This window comes from Manacus candei, unplaced genomic scaffold, assembly GCF_025592945.1.
Source record: "Manacus candei isolate 608988 ecotype Guabito, Panama unplaced genomic scaffold, ASM2559294v1 h1tg000036l, whole genome shotgun sequence".
In the NCBI taxonomy this organism is placed as follows: domain Eukaryota; kingdom Metazoa; phylum Chordata; class Aves; order Passeriformes; family Pipridae; genus Manacus; species Manacus candei.
The window spans coordinates 2,271,144-2,290,126 of NW_026138084.1; the positions used below are offsets into that span (position 1 = coordinate 2,271,144).

General features: G+C 43.5%; 1 protein-coding gene across 1 annotated transcript; it reads right to left on the minus strand.

Moving 5' to 3' along the window:
- Nucleotides 1-993: 993 nt before the first annotated feature.
- NINJ1 (ninjurin 1) lies at nucleotides 994-18,740 on the minus strand. Its single transcript, XM_051793332.1, has 4 exons — nucleotides 18,525-18,740; nucleotides 9,037-9,271; nucleotides 4,140-4,301; nucleotides 994-2,656 (listed from the first exon to the last, which is right to left on the minus strand). Exons 1-3 carry the CDS (start codon nucleotides 18,594-18,596, stop codon nucleotides 4,147-4,149), a joined length of 462 nt encoding a protein of 153 aa, XP_051649292.1. The 5' UTR covers nucleotides 18,597-18,740; the 3' UTR covers nucleotides 994-2,656; nucleotides 4,140-4,146.
- Nucleotides 18,741-18,983: the final 243 nt, after the last annotated feature.

Genomic DNA, 18,983 nt, shown 5'->3' on the forward strand with positions numbered 1-18,983 from the left:
TTCCCACTGCCAGAGGGCAGCAATAGATGGGATAATGGGAAGGAATTCTTCCCTGTGAGGGTGGGGAGGCCCTGGCACAGGTTGCCCAGAGGAGCTGTGGCTGCCCCATCCCTGAAGTGTCCCAGGCCAGGTTGGACAGGGCTTGGAGCCACCTGGGCCAGTGGAAGGTGTCCCTGCCCATGGCAGGGAGTGAATAGATGAGCTTTAGGGTCCCTTCCAACCCAAACCATGCTGTGATTTCATGACAGGACAGGGCTGTGGCAGTAAGAAGCACGATCAAAAGTGGGCCCAATCCCCCAGAGTATGGAGCCAGCAAACATCAGCAGAGCCTGGGTGTCTGTCTGCACCTGCCCTTGGGGTGGCAAGGACAACTCAATAAATGACAGGATGAACTAAGTGCCAGAAAGACTTTTCTTCCTGCTTTTACGTCTTGGTTAAAAAACTAGAAGGATGCAAATCTGGCAATGAAAAATATCTAATAATGATACTTAAGAGTGACTTTTGGACAGGTTATGTATTTAGGACAGCACAAAGCAACAAGACACCTAGCTTAGGTACAAAGTTCCTTGTACAGAACAGAGGCAGCTGCCCCCAGAAAGCCTCTCCAGCCAAATCAGATGTGCAGACAGGCAAAATATTCCAGGGAGAAGAATGCTGAAAGTAGAAAAGGTGATACAGCCAAGAATCTTATCAACATTACTGCCCAGTGTTGAGCTACAGGTAAATTTCATACTGGAAGGGCTCTGCCTACAGTCACTTATTTCCTTCAAAAGAAAGGCTTTCAGACTTTCAGCACTGCTCTGTGGGCAGTGAATTCTCTGCACTGCAGCATCAACAGTGTGACAGCACAGGCAGGGATAAACAGTCCTTCAACAGTTGGCTGGTTTGTAAAAACATTAATACAGGAAATGGTTCTAAATGCCTCATTCAGAACTTGTTCTGAGCTATGTTTAAACTGGTACAGCACACACAATTAAAACATTGACTGCCAGATGCTGGTTAAATACATGTTACAATGGAAATGAAGCAACAAAAGACAAATTAAAAAAATTAAAAATAATTCCATTACTCATCACACAAGTTTCTGATTTGTTTTCTGTTAGCAATTCTTACAGAACATGTACATGAAGATCTTGTACATCAGTGAGCCTTGAGACATAACCAAAGAGAAATGTGAGCAATAAAAACTGTAAATGAAATGAACACATGGAAGTCAAACTTCCATTCCTATGTGCAAGGGAGCATTTGAAAATTAATGGTAAGGAAATGGATTAGTACAAATCTGCATCTACACATAAGCACAACCTAGAAAAGTTGAATTTTTCTGATTGCAGATGAAATAAAATGACTGAAATGTTTTTGTTGTAACACACACCATTACTAGCAATAGTGTATTTAGAAAAAGTATCAGTCCCTGAGCCAGCAGGTAAGAACTAGAAGATATTTCTCTCTATATATATATATAATTAAAAATAAAAATTTAAAAATTACTTATGCTTTCAGCCATAAATTCATAAGAGTAACAAAATTGCAGCAATCAATGATGGGAAGAGGGAAAATTCAGCCATGGAGAGACAAACTTCTTTCATTTTGCCACTTGAATTGCTGACAGGCACTTGGGACCAGTTTACAGGTACAGTTCACCCTCAATCCTCCAGTTTTCCAGTTGAGCCTAGAAAAGGTGCTGCTTCTAACAGGGTTTCCAGAAATTTGATATAAGAAAGAAGTTTTTTACAATGAGGGTGGTGAGGCCCTTGCCCAGGTTGCCCAGAGAAGCTGTGGCTGCCCCATCCCTGGAAGTGTCCAAGGCCAGGTTGGACGGGGCTTGGAGCAACCTGGGCTAGTGGAAGGTGTCCCTGCCCATGGCAGGGGGTGGAACAAGATAATCTTCAAGGTCCCACCCACCCTGAACCATTCTGTGATTCCATGAAATACATACAATGCACAGAATACAGGGAATAGCAGTTCATAGCAAGAAACTATTAACAATTAGGTTATTTGTGTGTCTGCACGAAGGACAGGAAACTTTAAGTGTGTCCAGAGATGAAGAAACAAGACAAATGAGTACCTGTGAACAAAACTGGACAAAAGAGAGCTGATTGTTTCTGTTTGTCTCATCTTTCCTTTAGCTAGAGTAGAATAAAAAAGGAAAACGAGGCACAGTTACCTTTGCACTCTGCAAAGAAAGAGCTGGGCTACAGAGTACATGGGCTTGGTGCCAAGCTGCGAAATAAAGGACAATGTGGCCATGCCAGAATCCAAGGCCTGACGTTTCTTACCATGGTGGAAATGACAAATTGCCACAAAAACCAAAGGCACATAAAAAGAAAAGTCCTGTGAAGTGCTACCAGAGGATATTTCCTTGTTCGATGAGCTTATGTCACTTCTCTGAAAAAGAATGAGTTCCTACAGAGATTGAAATGCCAATATTGCAGAAAAGCACTGTCCTTGGGGCAAAATCAACCTTTTCCTAGATTCCAAACAGTTTAAATATTAACAGAAGGGAAAATTTTAGGTACACAAACGTATTGGTTGTTGGAAACTTGAGAAGGCTGCTCAGTGTGTCCAGCTCCTTCAGATAATTTTGTCTTCCCCACTGTGTCCAGGTGTAACTGGCTCAAGTGCAAATGGCATCTGGAATGAATGCTCCAGGTCTCTGTAATGCAAAGATACTGAGATATTAGTGATACATGAATTACAACAAACGACACATTTACTTTAAAGGGGGAATTGAGTTTCTGTGGAAAAGAGTGCATAACAGCAAAGGTGAGGCCAGAAAATGGTGGCCACCCACCTCTCTCAGGGTTTTGAGAAGACTGTGGCACCAGACTGAAAACCACCCATTTTTTCAAGTTACATTCAGATGACCAGGTGTTTTTAGCAAGGGCAACATGCACAGATGAGCAAACAACAGCTGTAATGTTCCAAAGCAATACAGAACTTTTACATTTAACAAGTCTGGAGCAAAAAGGTCCACAGGTCCTGGACACCAGGTTGGTTGTTTTATTAGGGCACGTTTGAGAGCATGAAGGCAGGAGCCCACAGCTGGTGGTTTGGTACATAGAAAAACTTGCTTTACACATCCTCTGGTCTTGCCTCTACCTGAGTTTACATAAACCAGCTACTGTTTCTTCTTTACTGAGACACTGAACTGTGTTTCATGCTCTCATGACAATCTCAGAGACGCTGCAGCAATGTTTCTCATTTAACCTGGCTTTCTAGCTAGGCACTTCACAATCCCAGTCATGATGAAGCCACAAAACCCTTTGGGTTGATAGTTTGTGGAGAGCAGAAGGAACAGTAGATGAGAAGCTCCAACACAAATGCTGTCAAGAGCACCTCCTTGCCAGCCAGTGCCAGCTAAGCAGCCAGGCATGGCACAAAACCACTGCTATTTCCTTATGCCTATCTCAGATTCTCGTCTCTGCCTCTGTTCCTGGCCATTCTGTGTGTTTTGCCCTGTGAAGGCAGCTAAAATTCCAATAATTCTTCATTCAGCTCCCTTGGCTTGGCCAGTGCAATTCTGGGATTAGTGCTTCAGCTGACAGTGAAGGTAGAGCAACAATCTTGTTCTAAATGGCCATGTGTAAAGTGATAGGGCTCATTTTTGGGGGCTGAGTCTCCCCCAAAGCAGAGCCCAGCCCTTGGGAGGACAGAACAGCCACAGTATGCGCAGAGGAACTGAGGGTTCCAGGACATGCAGTGTTACATGTCAGACTTAATAGCCCTGGCTACTTGGAAACAGATTAAGTCTTCAGTGCTCGGGACAGACTGGATTCAAACCTTCCCTAAAGAAAGGAGAGGCATTTGGAGAAAGCCAAACAACACTTTTTCCCTTATTGTCTTAGTCAGCAGTGAGGAAAAGGAGTGCCTGAGGCAGGGCAATCCTCACACTTCCTATCCTGGCACAGGCAAGGGGCCCCTGACAGGGTGAGGTTGCCATCAACTTTTGAACTCCACATTTACAAACACTCTCATCATTTACCAGTTCCCAGCTGCTTCTGCATTAATGTGAAGTGAACTCAGTTACCTGCAGGGACTAGAACTGTATAGGCAAGGCCTAAAGCCATGCCCCAGTGTGCCCTGCATTCCTGGATGCCATGCCCTGCTACCTTATGGTGCAGGGAGACCACACTCACCTGGTACTTATTGTTTTGGTGCTGAATCAGCAATTGGTTTCTGCACTCCAAAGGCAGTGATAAAAATATTCACAACTACTATAATGAATACTAGTCCAGTTGCAAGGTTGTTGAGGAAATCCAGCTTTCCATGTTTTGCAGGGTTGTTAAGGTCATATTTTACTTCAAAGAGAGAGGAGAAAAAAAAAAAAGGTTAGTGAGATGAATATTTCAAAATCCAGAATAAAAGTCTTCATACTGATGTAGTTCAAGGATTTCTCTTATGCTGAGCTATTTGCATCAGTCATATTTAAAAGGGAAGTCAGATATTCTGCAGTGTCAGTAAAAATGCTAAGGGGAAGGTCTGTAACAACAAGGAGCCTATTAACTTCCAGTAATTAGCATCTAATCTCTGTGGAGGCACATAGGAAGTAATGGATGCACTAACATTACTAGGAATCTTCTGAACTCTTGATCTTTTGAAGCCTAGCTTTGTAGCAGGCTTTAAGCATTTAAAAATTATTTCAGTCTTGAATATATGAAGTTTTGAAGCCCTGACAGGATGAAGCTAAATTTCCCACCATTAAAATGCTACAAATCTCTTTACCACTGCTGGATTTTTTTTCTGTGCTGGTGCTCTTCCCCAGCTTGTACTCCCTTGTGCTCTCTGCTTTTGCCCTGGCTCTGTTTTTAGAAAGCAAGGGCTCTCTCTCTGTTAAACAGAGGGAGATGTTGGAGCAGTGTAGCTGCAGCCCTTCCTACAGAGAGCATCAGCTGTGTAAACATTTTCCTTTGTTTCTTGCAGTTGCTTTTTGCTTGAACTTTTAATGGGAGTGAGGGAGGATCACACAAGGGAGATAGCATTAATTTAGTGTAAATTTTGATTCCAGGCCTTGTGAAAACATACAAATTAGTTACACTGGGCTGATAATAGGCTTGGTACAGGACAGTGAGAAGTCTGAGGTGCTTGCCTGATGTCTTAGAATCACTAAGGCTGGAAAAGACCTCCAAGATCATCAAGTCCAAACTTTGCCCAAACAGCAAACAGCCACTAAAACATCATGTGAATACCCAAGATTTTCCACTGTTCACTCACAGTAAGGGCTCTGCAGCTCAGACCCTCAGCTACATTTCTTTGATGCTGGTAGAATGAGTGAAGAGGAACCCTGGAACAAGTTTTGAGAATGGGTTTTGCATAGGTCACTGGAGCTTGTGTCTGCAAGAGAAAGTCTATACCTGACAAGTTTTTGCAGCAACATAAATAAAACTTAGAGCTCCTTCTGACAGGCACATACACAGATGTGCAGCTTATATGACTCTACTGCAGGAGATCAACTTTGTTATTTGTGTGACTCAATGACCCTGCCAACACTGCAGAGCTAAACCACAGACTCCCTTGCTTGTGGCAGCAGTTGAGTGGTGGCAAACACACTCACGATGCTGAAATACTAAAAGCCAGGTTCATCTGGTGTCCCTAATTTGGAAGCCTAATGCTTGTTCTGGTTTCAAGGAATTCTGGGCACCTGTTCAAGTCCTGTTTGCTAAAGTAGTGTAGTCAAACATCACAGGCCAGGCAAAGCAGTGAAGAACAGTGGGGGGGAACTGTCTGAGAAGCTCCTGCACACCTCTGTAGGCATGAAATAATTTAGCCTCAGTAGTACCTCAACCTTGAAGTGAGTTTACAGGTCTGTAAAGCATCTGGAGGTACATGGATGTTTGCATCCCACCAGGACCTTGAGGGACTCTAGTAACTGCCATGTGAATGAAGCAGAATAAATGAAATGGAAAAATTAATTCTGAAATGTGGAAAAAAAAGGCATTTCAGATGGTTGGTTTAAAAAGGAGAGGTAATAATGGCCTAACCTGTCATGCAAGTTAAAAGAAGTCATGCTGAAAGGCAAGCTGACACTTTCAGAGCTGTCCCTTTGTCCAAAGGAGGGTCAGAGAAGACAAGTAATGTTGTTAGTTTAGGAAGAGCTCTAAATTTTGAAGCAGAATTGCAGTAATCCTATCTTCGTAATTACAGTGCTTAAGATGAGGGTGTTTGTGAAAATGTTCTTAAGAACAGTTATTCTTTAAGTATTTTATTATAGTGGGATTAGATTACTATGATTTCATGCTACTGAAACTATTTCAAGACATTCTTTGCTTTTCTTCCAAAAAGTTAAGATCACCAAATCACTTTCAAGGACAAGTTTGCTGAACATTTCTCACATTGTTTTTGTAAAAGGCTCTTTTGAAGGAGGAAAAGCTTTTAACCCCCCGTAGAAACTGTGAGAACTAGTAGCTCCCAGGATAAAACCTGTCTCAAGGAAAGAAACTGCATGGTGGCACAGACTTTTGTTTGGAGATTGTAGAGGCAGAATTTTGTGGCAAACTGTTCCTGTAGGCCAAATATACATTGGGAAAAGCAAGTTCTCACTCTGATGCCTGTATCTTTGTACCTTCATGTCCTATTTCCTCTCTTCCTGTCTTCTTCCTCTCCTTTGACCTCAGCAGGACAGCACTGGTCCAAGAGGGTGTCACCACAAGCCAAGGGCTTTGTCACTCTCAATGTGACAAAGATAAAACTGACAGCACTTAAGCCATTTTGGCAATGTCTTGCAGAAACAAGCACTAAAAAGCAATAGCTCAGCACACACTGAGAAATTGTTGCCCAACAAAAAGAGAGGGAACTTGTTTATAGCCTCAAAGGCTGCTGAAACAACCACCAGGGAGATGCCTTGAGGAACATCCACGTATTTTGCTAATTTTTCCATGACTCTCTTCCCACCTCTCCCAGTATCAACAGGTTGTTTTTTTCCAGTCCCTTTCTGGAATCTCCTCTGAGCCAAGACCTGGATTTTGCTTTTGCACCAACCCTACCAAATGCAGAGACAGCTGTATTCTGTCTCTTTTGTAAGAAAGAAAAAAGCTACATCAGCTACTTATCAATATTACAAGATGCATATCCTGGATCCCCAGGAACTTTCTCCTTGAACAGAACCTTGCTTTTTCAGCTGTGATTAAAAAAGCAGAACAGTGAAGGACTGACAGGGATGCCAAAGGTGGCACCCACGTGTCATCTCTCACATTTCATTTACACTGGACTTATTGCACTCATTAAAGTAAAGAGCAAGATTTGAAAAAGGTTATGAGAAGAAATGATCACATAACACCAGCAGAAGGGATCCACAGCTGTTTCCTTCCAGTGGAGATGTCATTTATTTCAGTGAACAGTGTGGTTCAACATTTCCTCTGATTTCCATAGGAATCTTTGCCTGACTCTCTAAAGGGATAGTCTGGGGCTTTGGGTGCTGCTCATTCATGTCACAGGTTTTCAGCAACTCTGCAAAGAGCCACTGGATTCTTTTTGCATTTGGCATCACAAGAGCACGGGGGAAAATACCACAGTAGGTTAAGATAGCAAGGAAGGGTACTGAAGGCTTGTTTAAGGTCAAAACAGAAAACCCAGTTTTCCAGAATAGTGCTGTGTCTCCACTCTTGGTGGAGTTTCAGTTGGGTTTTTTTGGGTAATTCATGATCACTCAGCAATGACATTGTTTTTAGAAATAAGTCTGTTTCTACAGCTACTTAGATCAATATTCTACCTGACAGAATAAGGCAGAGGGTGCAGGACATAAGTGTGCTACCAATTTGGCAATACTAACTTAAAATACCTATTTTTTAGTGATAAATACTGTGTCTTGTGCCTCACAGTGTTGTACCTGTTAATATCAAATGTCTGTTTTTGAGAACAGCAAAACCACTGCACTGAATTTCTAGGAATGTGAAGGTCTGTAATTCAACATGACAGAAAGGGGAGAAGGGGAAGGCAGGGAGCAGAGAACTAATTCTACAGCTGTCTCATTCAACATGCCCAAAGCACACATTTAACACAACTCCTATTTGAACTCATCCTCTTGAATGAGTGATTTCCAGCATATGCTAATGGTGTCACATCACATTTCTTAGGCAGAAAGTAAAAAGGCTTTCCCAAGCAAGTTCCAGGATTATACTCACACTGTATTTTGATGTCATGTGTCATTTCAAATTTCTGGACTGAAGTCACTATGACTTCATGTGGATAACAGATGAGATATGCTCTTCGGGTGAAACGCTGCTCCAAGTAACCTATTTTTCTTTTTAATTTCAGTTTAACATGGATTTGAAAATTAACAATAACAAGTATATTTCTACCAGTCCCCACTTAGAGATTTGGGATCTCCAGCTGGGGAATGGTAGATGCAGTTTGGTTGCAGGAACACGGCCAAGCTGAAGACAACGTGCCCCACCAACACAAAAATGGGCATTTTGACTTTCACTTCTCTTTCAGAGTTCCATATTCACAGTAAATTTTTTATATGGAAGAAACATATTTCAGTCATAAGATTAAGTAACAGGTCTTGCTGGAAACAGTATTATGAAACTGGGCAGGCTGCATGATCCTATCTGGCCTACTGATGTTTCTTTTATGATATTTCATCATTTTCCTTCCTCCTCAGGCTTTCTGCTGAGAAAAACATTCATACTCTGGGAAATAAGAACATTGCTAAAAATAGAGGATTCCATATAAATCTGTCCTTCCTGCCTTTGTTGCACTATTTCTAGGGTTTCAAGAGAAAATCAATATTTTTGGATGTTTAAGAAAATTTTTTTCCCTTGAAAGAGTTGTCAAGCATTTGAACAGGCTGCTCAGGGAAGTGGCTGAGTCACCATCCCCAGAGATAACTAAAAGATGTGTAGTGGTGGTGTTCATGTACAGGGATTAAGGGTGAACACGACAGGGCAGAGTTAACTTCTGCACTCAATGTTCCTAGGGGCCTTTTCCAACCCAAATGATTCTATGATTCTAACTTTGATCAGTTCTGAGGTAAAGACTTCCAAACACAACAGCTGCAAGAAAAACACATCAATGGCTCTCGCCGTGGCCACCTACCAAGGAATATCAGGAGCACTCCCACCATAATTTGCAGTGTGAGTGACAGACTGATGAGAACGATGAGGGGGATGTAGAAGTTGAAAGAAGGTCCTTGCTCCATCACAGCCTTCAGCTGGGAGGCGTTGGCCATGAGCAGGGCGATGTCCAACATGCTCTCGGCCGCGCTCTTCTTGTTGGCGTAGTGGTTGATGTTGAGGGGCCCGTTCCTTTGAAAGAACTGCAACCTTCTGTGCTGGAATTGGGAGAGAAGAATGATTATTCACATCTCCCTTAACTGGTGGTGAGTGAGAGACCCCTCGGCCCATGCACTAATTTCTGTGATCATGTGGACAGCTGTTACCACCCTCCTCCCAGCTGAGAGGAGAGCAGAAAACAGGGCCTGCCTGTACTGCCCTTTGGCAGGATCAGTCTAAACAGTGGGAAAAGGAAAGATCAGAAAAGCTGAAAAGTTTGCCCTGACAAAAAGTTGGGAGGGAAAAAAACACTGTAATACGATCCAGCAAACAACAGATCGCTGGGACTAATTTACTCCTGAAGGCACACTTAAAAATACAGATTTATTAAATTCACTTTCTCTCATCACACATCTAAAAAGTTCCTTCATTACTCACAAGTCTTATTTTGAGGATTGATGTGGAAGTTGGCCACTGTGTGAGCTTTGCTTGCCCTCTTTTTCCTGCTGCTTCTTCCTCCTCCATGCCACCATCCAGGGCCATCCACATACAGATGTTTTTCCACTTTACTGTAATCATATGATCCGTGGTTGCCAAGAACTGCCCAGCTACAAGGGAATCTTTTTCTTTTTCCATTTTCACATCAGATGGTTTTGGTATTTTTGTTTTTGTTTGTTTTGTTTTGTTTGTTTGTTTTGTTTGTTTGTTTGTTTTGGGGGGTTGTTTGCTTTAAGTTGCTCTGCAAGCAAACAGGAAAATAAAAACCAACTGCAGGGCAAACCCAGGGCTAGTTAACCAGCGGGATAAATAAATGTTTCCTGATGATGGCTCATGGGACTCAACTTGAAATTTGACAGCTTGTCTCCCAGAGGTGCCTATTTCTCCATGGATTAGAAGCATTTTAGGGTGACTAGGTTAGACTTACCTGCCTGACTCCATGGGGAAGGAAGAGGAGCTGATTCTTGACCCTGCAATCTCTGAATAGGGCAGGAACTTCATTCTCTCTGCTCTTACTTGGAGATTTTATTTTCAAAAATAATAGACAAATATATGAAGAGTAAGCTCATTCTAGCTGACTTCTTCAAACCTGCTTCCTAGAGACCTTTTTACTGGCCAAATGTGTTCCCACTTGCCAGAAAATCCTGTGAGGGAAGCCTGGCTTTGAAGGTTAGTTCAAATGTAGAAGACGCCCTCTAATTACTCTTCCCAGCAGCACTAAAAACGATCACATTTCCAACTCCAAAGCCAGGCTTGCCACAGTCCAGACCTAAAAGCCTCCTTTTAAATAGGGCAAATATTGATGCACATATTGCCAGTTTTTCCAGGGTGTTTAAACACCAAACTATTTTCACCAGACATGCTGTAATTCACCATAAGCCTAAATATTTGACTGAGTGTAAATCGACCTGGGGCAGCAGCAAATGTTTTTTCTGTGAAGGGAAGCAGTCGTGTAATCTCAGCTCCACGCAGAGGCTTCTTCACTGAGACCAAGCTCCTGGGAAGAAAATGGCTCTGAGATGGATACCAGCTTCAGCCAGGAATGACTCGATAATCATTTGGTTTTGTCTAAATCCCACAATCCAAAAATGCAGATTGGCTAGGGAATCTGTCCCACATTTGCCACCCTTTTTTCTCCTCCAGAAGAGCCTCCTATTTACACCCCCCCTGCTCCATTATACCACCACAGCATTTGGATGCTTCAGAAAAAATACCATAATTCCTGCATATCATCCACCAGAAGCACTAAACCAGGTGCAGATGTTCAAGTTTCCCTTAGGGAAAGAAAGCAGTATTGAATATATGCTGGTAGGACTCAACAGAAAAATCCAGACTAACATTTTTCATTGTTCATTGTGCAGGAAAAAGCCAAACACACACATTTAGCTCTTAGCTACCTGAGGCAGCAGAGTAAGAGGGGATGAGGAATTATGTGTGTAACATCAGAATTCCAGTTCTGGGCAGGGATTATAAAAGACTGTTCTCAGTACACTACAGAATTAATTTCTATTTTGTCACAAGTACATAATAGAGGAGAATTTTCCTTTGTCTAGGAACTAATTAACTCCTTCTTGCCAAAAATACTGACTTTGAAATCTCTATTGGGTCTGCAAGGTTGCAGTGTGTCACAGGCACAAACTACCAGGGAATATGTGAATCAGCTCTTAATCCCAATGCAAGGGGACTGCAGTGAAAACATGATGACTGGTTTCTTTGTTTCCCCCCCATGTAGGAACGTGAACATATTTGACATGTTTTATCCATACAAGAGAGTAAATAGTCTGGGTGACATCTCCCTTTCAGTCACATCTGTGACTCCATGATGTAAGGCAGTTTCTACATAAACAACAGAACACAGTATTTTATTTTCCCTGAGGAAATGTACTGCTGCACTTTCAGGACCTTGCTGTTTGCTAATTTTCCATATGGTGGAAACAGTAGGCTCTGGTGTTTGAACTGCAAAGGTCTGAGCCCCTTCTGGGCTCCAATAAATGGAGACTTTTCAAGGTAAGGAGCTGCTAAAGCCAACTAAGGAAAAATCTTCTTATTCCTGGAATGACAACTCAGCTATTAACTGTGTTTAGAATCTAAAAGCTGGCATTTTACTCAGCTAAGAGGCTTTCAGCTACCACTCCTGAAAGCTGACCAGTTCAACATCAGAACCAGGCATATGCAGAAGTGAAATGTCAGAGTTTTTTCTCAGCCTGTCATCTGGCCTTCACCAGGAAAAAGGACCAGTAATCAGGAAAGCCCCAGAAACAGTCACTTCCCTTCCCCTGACCGAGGAATGGGACCTCCTGACTCATGCTGGAAAACCATAAAACAAAACAAACAAAAAAGCAAATTAGCCTTGCCTTCTGGGATCAAGCTGAAGGTCACTGCCAAAGGTATTGAAAGTGATGCAGCCAGTCCCACAGAGGCAGTTTTTAAGACCAGACTACGTGTTCCACAGCAATATATAGACAGGCAATGAAAGAAGAGCCGTTGCCTTAACCTCAGGATAATGACAGTTGTGCACAACAGAAATTACAGGGGAACTTTGTGATGTGGCTTTATGGTTTCAGAGAGATTCCAAGCATGTAGCAGCACGTGCAGCCCTCAGCACCAAACAGCACCTCCTGATCACCCGCAGGGAAAGTGGAATGCCTGGAGATTTTCTAGGATGCAGGTAAAGCGAGGCTTTTCCCGCAGGTGCCACTTGGCAAAAGAGCAGTATGTATTCCACGTGACCTGCTTCAGTCTCAGTGTAATCAAAACACCTCATTACACACATTCAGTATTCAAATTACCCGGTGCAGACAAGCTGAGCCCTTCAGTTGGTGTCTCCAAAGGAATCTGAGCGAAAACAGAGCCACGTGTGGCTGGAACTGCCTTCCCTGCAGTCCCAGCCTGCCCTCAGGTCCCCTGTGCCACCAGGCTTCACCTCTGAGCACAACCACCCCACCAGTGCTGGTCTGTGCACGGTTCCACAAAGGAGAGCAGTGAAAAGCTTCCCTCTCCTGCTCTGTGACTGGAAGAATCCTGTGGAAGGGTTATTTTCCCAGTGACACAGTGCTGTCCTCACAGACAGTACCTCTCTGGGTCTGTTTGCTTGTCCAGAGCACTGCACTCTGCAAGGATAAAGCTACGATGCCACATCAGAAACTGGCACTTTTTTGGTTCTGTAGGACCAAATCTTCTCCTCCAAGACTGCATGGTACTGGGTTTACAGTCTCACTGTGTTGGCACAGACTCTGCCACTGCTTTGCTTCACTCCCCATTTCAATGGTCCACCCAGAAGAACTGAGTCCCTTCAAAATACAGAAAGGATTTAACTGTTACATTTTTTAAAAAAATAAACAAAAGTGGCTCTGAGGCAAATGTCCTCAGGTGCTGAGTTTCATAAATCAGGGCTATGACCCACCTGGTGACTCAACAGGAAGGAAACAGCACTGAAAATGGAAACATTTGAAAACAAATAATAAAGGATCTTTGCTAAATACAGTAACTGTTATAGTAAGGATTACAGCTTTAAATCCTTGCTTGTGACAAAATTTATGCAGTCGTTTGTTCAACAGTCTCTAGCAAACACTAGTGACTGTTGAAGGGGTCAAACCCACATGCTGAAAGTCTGACCAAAAAAAAAAAAAAAAGAAAGGAAAGCCCAGAAGTTATTTGTTTTTCTTGTCCAACTTCCCAAAATGTGCCTCTCAATCTGTCCAGAGAAGACAAGGTGGGGTTTTGGATCTGCCAGTCTTCTGTAATCCACAGAGAAAAAAAAAAACTGGAGAAAATGACATTTATTTTTCATTTGTATTTATAACTTATGTTTGTTTCTGTCTCTCTGCCCTATGAATGCAGAAGGAGAGAAAGCATTTGAATTTTGCATACAAGGTTTTAGGATTCACTCCTTCTCTTCTGGTATATTCCTAGGTACTTCAGTCAGCTTCTCCCACCACATATGAGATCCCTTAAAGAGACTGTTTTAAGAAAAATCTAAAAAAACCCAACCCCAAACCAAAAATTAAAGCCTCACAAAAACTGTAAAAGGCAAGTATTGCTTGAACCAATAGGACTTTGAAATCACCAATTCAAGAGTCAGATTTGTTATGGACACTGAATGTCCTGGTCTTGTTTGGAAGTCAACACACATTTGCAGCAGTACAAGACTGGTTCCCGTTTTCTTCTTAAATCCCACCAGCAAAGCAGTATTTTGCAGTTAGCAAGGTGAGGAATGAATACTTAGAACCAAAACCTGCAAAGTACAGGCCAGAAATACAACCTGGGTTGCTTTGATTTTAATTTGCAATTTGTAATTGCAGCTAATCAAGATCAGCTGCGGCTGCAGGACCCAGAGCTCAACACGTTTTGCATGTCAGGCCCAGAGTCTCATGTCTGGGTTCTGAAAACACACAAAGACTTTTTTTTTTTAATATTGCTTCAGTATTAGCACTCAACACTTCCATGGTATTCTAACTTTCAACCATTATGCAGTAGAATGTCTTTATTAAATACAGGAGAGCCACAGTTTTGTATGGGATAATTGGAGAAATATTGCTGATTATTAACTTCATATTCCAAACAAGGTCTCCAATAACTTTGCTTCTAATTAATAACACCTTCCTGAAGCTGTCAGAAAGTTCTCTGCCTTCAGTTGCATTTAGTCTTGAATACAGTTTATATTTACTCTGGAATAGTCTTCATTGTCTTTGGCCTGCTCTAACCCTTCCTGCCCTCTAACCCTTCCTCTTTTGGGTTAGTGATTACTGCAATTTTATGGGAAAACAGCCTCCATTTGAACTGAGGCTGGACCAGCACGACCTCTGGGTTTGCAATGCCATGGAGCAAGCTTCCTGAAAACCTGATGTTCAGGGACAAATTGGAATTTTAAAACAATGGAAACTTGCTATGTAATCGTGAGCTGTGCAGAGGTGAAGCAGAGCCATTCTGATGTGTTTTGCAATAGCCTTCCCAATCAGAACTGTTGAAAAGATGCTAAATTTTTCCTTTGTTTGTTTAAAAAGCAATTTGCTAAGGTTTTGAAGTATTCATCTTTAAGAGAAATACCACATGGCAAACTTTTCCAGATCTTTGAGGTGAAATTTCATGTTCAGAAAAAATTCCAGTTAAATCAAAAAAGAGAAGGATCAGACATAAGAGGAATAATGCAGGACTAAAACAGAGCACAACTTAAGAACTTTTATTTTTTCCAAGATCAACCCTAAAGTTACAAAACTGCACTAGTAACTTTATACTAATATTTAATAATCCTCACAGATGTGGAATTTCTGTCCACATCTCCATCACCTACACACTGAAATTGCAAAGGGCCATATGTGGCCACGCTGAAGTCAGACTTCCCCTCCATCTCAGAGATCTTGCTGATCTATGAAAAACAGGGAAGATATTCTAAAAAGAAAAAAAATACTCTCCCACCAAAAATAATTTAAGCCATATCAGTCAAGTAATGGATGATTAGGTCCTTTGTACACCTCCTCAGAAGATATTTCATGGTTTTTTCCCCTCAGTAAAACATTAGATCACTTGTTCAGCTTAGCACTGACTCAGAGAGAAAAAAACCTACCTCTGGCTCTGGACTGAATCATCAGTTCCATTTCCTATGCAAATTCCACCTTAAGGAAAGGTGGAAGATGTCTATCCAAGATGTCAATTCAAGTTTAACACTAACTAGTTCATGAGACTTCTGCAATCACATCTTGGGACGGTGTGGGTGCAGGCAAATACAAGAAAAAAGGGGAAAACTCAACCTGTGCTCATATATCACAGACATCATGATTTTCTAACAGCTTCAAAACCCTGTCCTTAAGAAAAATCACTTCTTAAGCAAACAGAAAATGGAAATATGACTACAGGAAATAAAAAAAAAGTGGCAATCATGCTGACTCCTGAGAGCTAAAAGAGTTAATATTAAAAAAAAGAAAAGTACAGTCTGCTGATGTTTTCCTAAAGCTGTACTGGTTCCAGGAATACTTCTCATTAATACCCATTAAATGACTTAAATATAACCAGCACACCTCATGACTAACTTTTTGAAATGAAGGAGTAACTTAAACTTGTTCCCACAGCTATTTTAAAGAAGTTTGTTCCTGTAGATTTTTTTCTGCCTTGCATTATTACTGCTCATTCCAGTCATTTGGTCTTACAGTACTATTTCTCACAACTGGGCTGTGGGCTGCCTACTTTGTGTGGTTAAAACACTATTTGTTTACTCTGGCTACTTAAAAAACAGGCAAACAAAAACTTATCACCAACAGCATCAATATCTGCAGTATATCAAATACTCCAAATTCAGTTTGATATGACTAATGCTCTAGAACATAATTTCAAGTTCCTACAGGTTGGTTACTTGCAGTGTGATGCCAAGAAACTGCCACGTACCAAATTACTTCTGAATTACTATACAGACTTGAATACGTTTTTAGGAATGACATGATTAAAGCTGTTCATTTCTACTATCCAATTCTTGTTCACCTCTTGCATAGCTGTTCTTTAACTCCTACATCAAGAATGTCCTGTTATCTTGGAAACACTAAGCTAGATTTTACGGCACGGTGGATTAGAGTGTTTCAATATGGACCGTGAACAAGGAGAGCAACTAGAGGAAGATGAAAAAACAGTTACAATCTGTATTTGTGTGAACAGATCCTTTGCAGAAGAGGCAGACACTTCTGCCAGCTGTAATTACACACATTAGTCAGTGAGGTGTGCCAGGCCAGCCCAGTCTCAGAAACAAGGAATTTCTTGCTTCTAAAAGCTTGACAGCTGCTAAAACAGTCATCCAAGTTAATGATGGAGTTAAAACCAACCACATCAAACCACTGTGTGACCACTCATTCAGAACTACAGAGGGCTCAACTGGTCTTTTTTCAATAATTTGAGTGCTTTAATTGCTTTGCAGGTAAGACAGCTACACCTGCATTTTGTGTCAGCTCTTCTGCAGGAGGAGGCAGTGGTTTGTGGTGAAGATGTACAGGAGAGCCTGTTTTGAGGAGAGGACAAGTGGTGGGGTGGGCAAGGAGCAAACCAGGGTGGCCCATGTTGTGGTGTTTGTGACCATTCCTAAAAGAAGACACACACTTTTGACTCCAAGATTTAGGCACCTACAGATGGTCTCTCCAGGTTTACTTGGCAGCTGAGCTGGGGTGTTCTTTTGTTTGTGTGAATTGTGAATTTTGGCAGATTTTTTAAGGTATCTCCTATTCATAGATTGGTTTTTGAGAAATCTATCCCCATCTGTTCTACCTTGCATGTATTGTGCGTGTGTGAGGAAATGAAAAAAGTTTCTATAAAGTTCTCTGAAGTGCCACTGTATACATTTAAAACAATATAATACCACGTCTCACTGCTTATTCTTTATATGGCACTCACAGAGAACTTGAGTTTTGATGGGAAAGACATAACAAAATGATGATTGCTTGAAACCCAAGATGAAGTAAAACAGGAAAGTTTCAGAAAAATTCTTGGAGCAGACCATACCGAAAAGAAAAAACCCTATCACGAGTACTTGTGATGTAATCACAACACTGTGTCACAAAAATGAGAGGACTGCTGAGAAGTCAGAGGCTTACAGGAAACCACTCCAGGCCAGCAGTTTGACCTGTATATCCCAGCCCCGATTCAATTCAGGTAGGATTTCCAGGATTTATTAAAAACAGATTATTAGTTTTCTTGGTATGATATTCATGACTCCAAGGGGTTGTCAGGGACGGAGGGAGGAAGGGAGGAAGGACAGATATGCTACACAACGAGCCCAGTCTGTTTGTAACCACAAAGTTTTACCAGTGACACGGAAGGTTGTTTAGTACAACGGTTTCTATGTGGCAGAGCCTTAGGTTGGAATAAGAGCTGCCTGTAGAGTTTAGTCCTTTCCAAAACAAGATAAAAGATGCTCTTTTACCAGTCTGGTTTTCCAGATAAGTAGCATGCTCAGCAAACATCCTTCACACATAAACAGAATATGGGATGAATGCTTTCCAGTGAGGATCTCCAGTCATGTTTTGACTACATGGAGTACTAAAGAGTCGGGTACTTCACTTCTTGTTTTTATTTGAATTACTGTATGGAAAATTAAATTAAATAAATACAGGCCCAACCCCTTCAACGACTCCTCCTACTTTTGTAATTGCTTATTGCTGTGTGGATATCCCGGAGTAACTTTCACCATCCTCTCCCAAGTCACTTGGTGGGGGAAACCCCTCCAGGTTCGGCCAGATCCGGGCAGATTCCAAGGACGTCCAGGGAGGACACCTGGGACCTTGGGGTTACAGACACCCGGGGGGGAACAGACACCCGGGACCTCGGGGGGACAGACACCCGGGACCTCGGGGGGACAGACACCCCGGATCCTGGGGGGAACAGACACCCGGGACCTCGGGGGGACAGACACCCGGGACCTCGGGGGGACAGACACCCCGGATCCTGGGGGGAACAGACACCCGGGACCTCGGGGGGACAGACACCCGGGACCTCGGGGGGACAGACACCCGGGACCTCGGGGGGACAGACACCCGAGACCTCGGGGGGACAGACACCCGGGACCTCGGGCTGGCAGGTGTCGGAGCAGCGGCTCTGCCTGCCGGGGCCGGCGGGGACGTTCCGCTCAGCCCTGCCTTGGCAGGTGGGCCCCGAGCAGCGGCCTCCCCACACAAACAGCGCCGAATCCACGGCAGACGTGGCAAAACACAGTAACAACCGAGAAGCACCGATGGATCGCCGGGGCTGCCCTCCCGCCCGGACTCCCGCAGCCCCGGGGCGGGCACGGCCGCGGGTCCCCCCGTTCCCGGCCCCGTTCCCGGCCCCGTTCCCGGCCCTCACCCTCTCGGCAGCCGCCGGCTCCGCGCCCTCCGCCTGCCCATTCAGCTCGTGGGTCTCGCTGCCCGAGTCCATCGCGGTCCCTCCTGTCCGGGCGGGCCCGGCCGCGGGCAGAAAGTTTCCAGGGAGGCGGCGGCTCCCGGAGCCGGGCTGGTCTCCCCCACACCGCCCGGGGAGGATCCCGCCGGAGGGGCCGCCTCCTCTCCCTCAATCCCTCCCCTCCCTCCCTCTCTTCTCCCTCCCTCTCTCGCCGCCGGCGGGGTTTCCGAGCAGGAGGAGCCGGGCCAGCGCCCATGGGCCCCGTGGGTGAGGATTCTGCATCCGCGCCTTGAAGGTTCTGCATCCCCGGGCCCCTCACGGTGAACAGGGGTGAAGGTTCTGCATCCCCGGGCCCCTCACGGTGAACAGGGGTGAAGGTTCTGCATCCCCCGGCTCCTCACGGTGAGAAGGGGTGAAGGTTCT

Excerpts from the sequence above, each read along its gene's own strand:
- NINJ1 (XM_051793332.1), bottom strand. The coding sequence starts at position 18,596 with ATGGACTCGGGCAGCGAGACCCACGAGCTGAATGGGCAGGCGGAGGGC. Across the intron at positions 9,272-18,524 it reads AGCCGGCGGCTGCCGAGAGG|CACAGAAGGTTGCAGTTCTT; the intron begins GTGAGGGCCGGG and ends TCCCAATTCCAG. Across the intron at positions 4,302-9,036 it reads AGTGCTCCTGATATTCCTTG|TAAAATATGACCTTAACAAC; the intron begins GTAGGTGGCCAC and ends CTCTCTTTGAAG.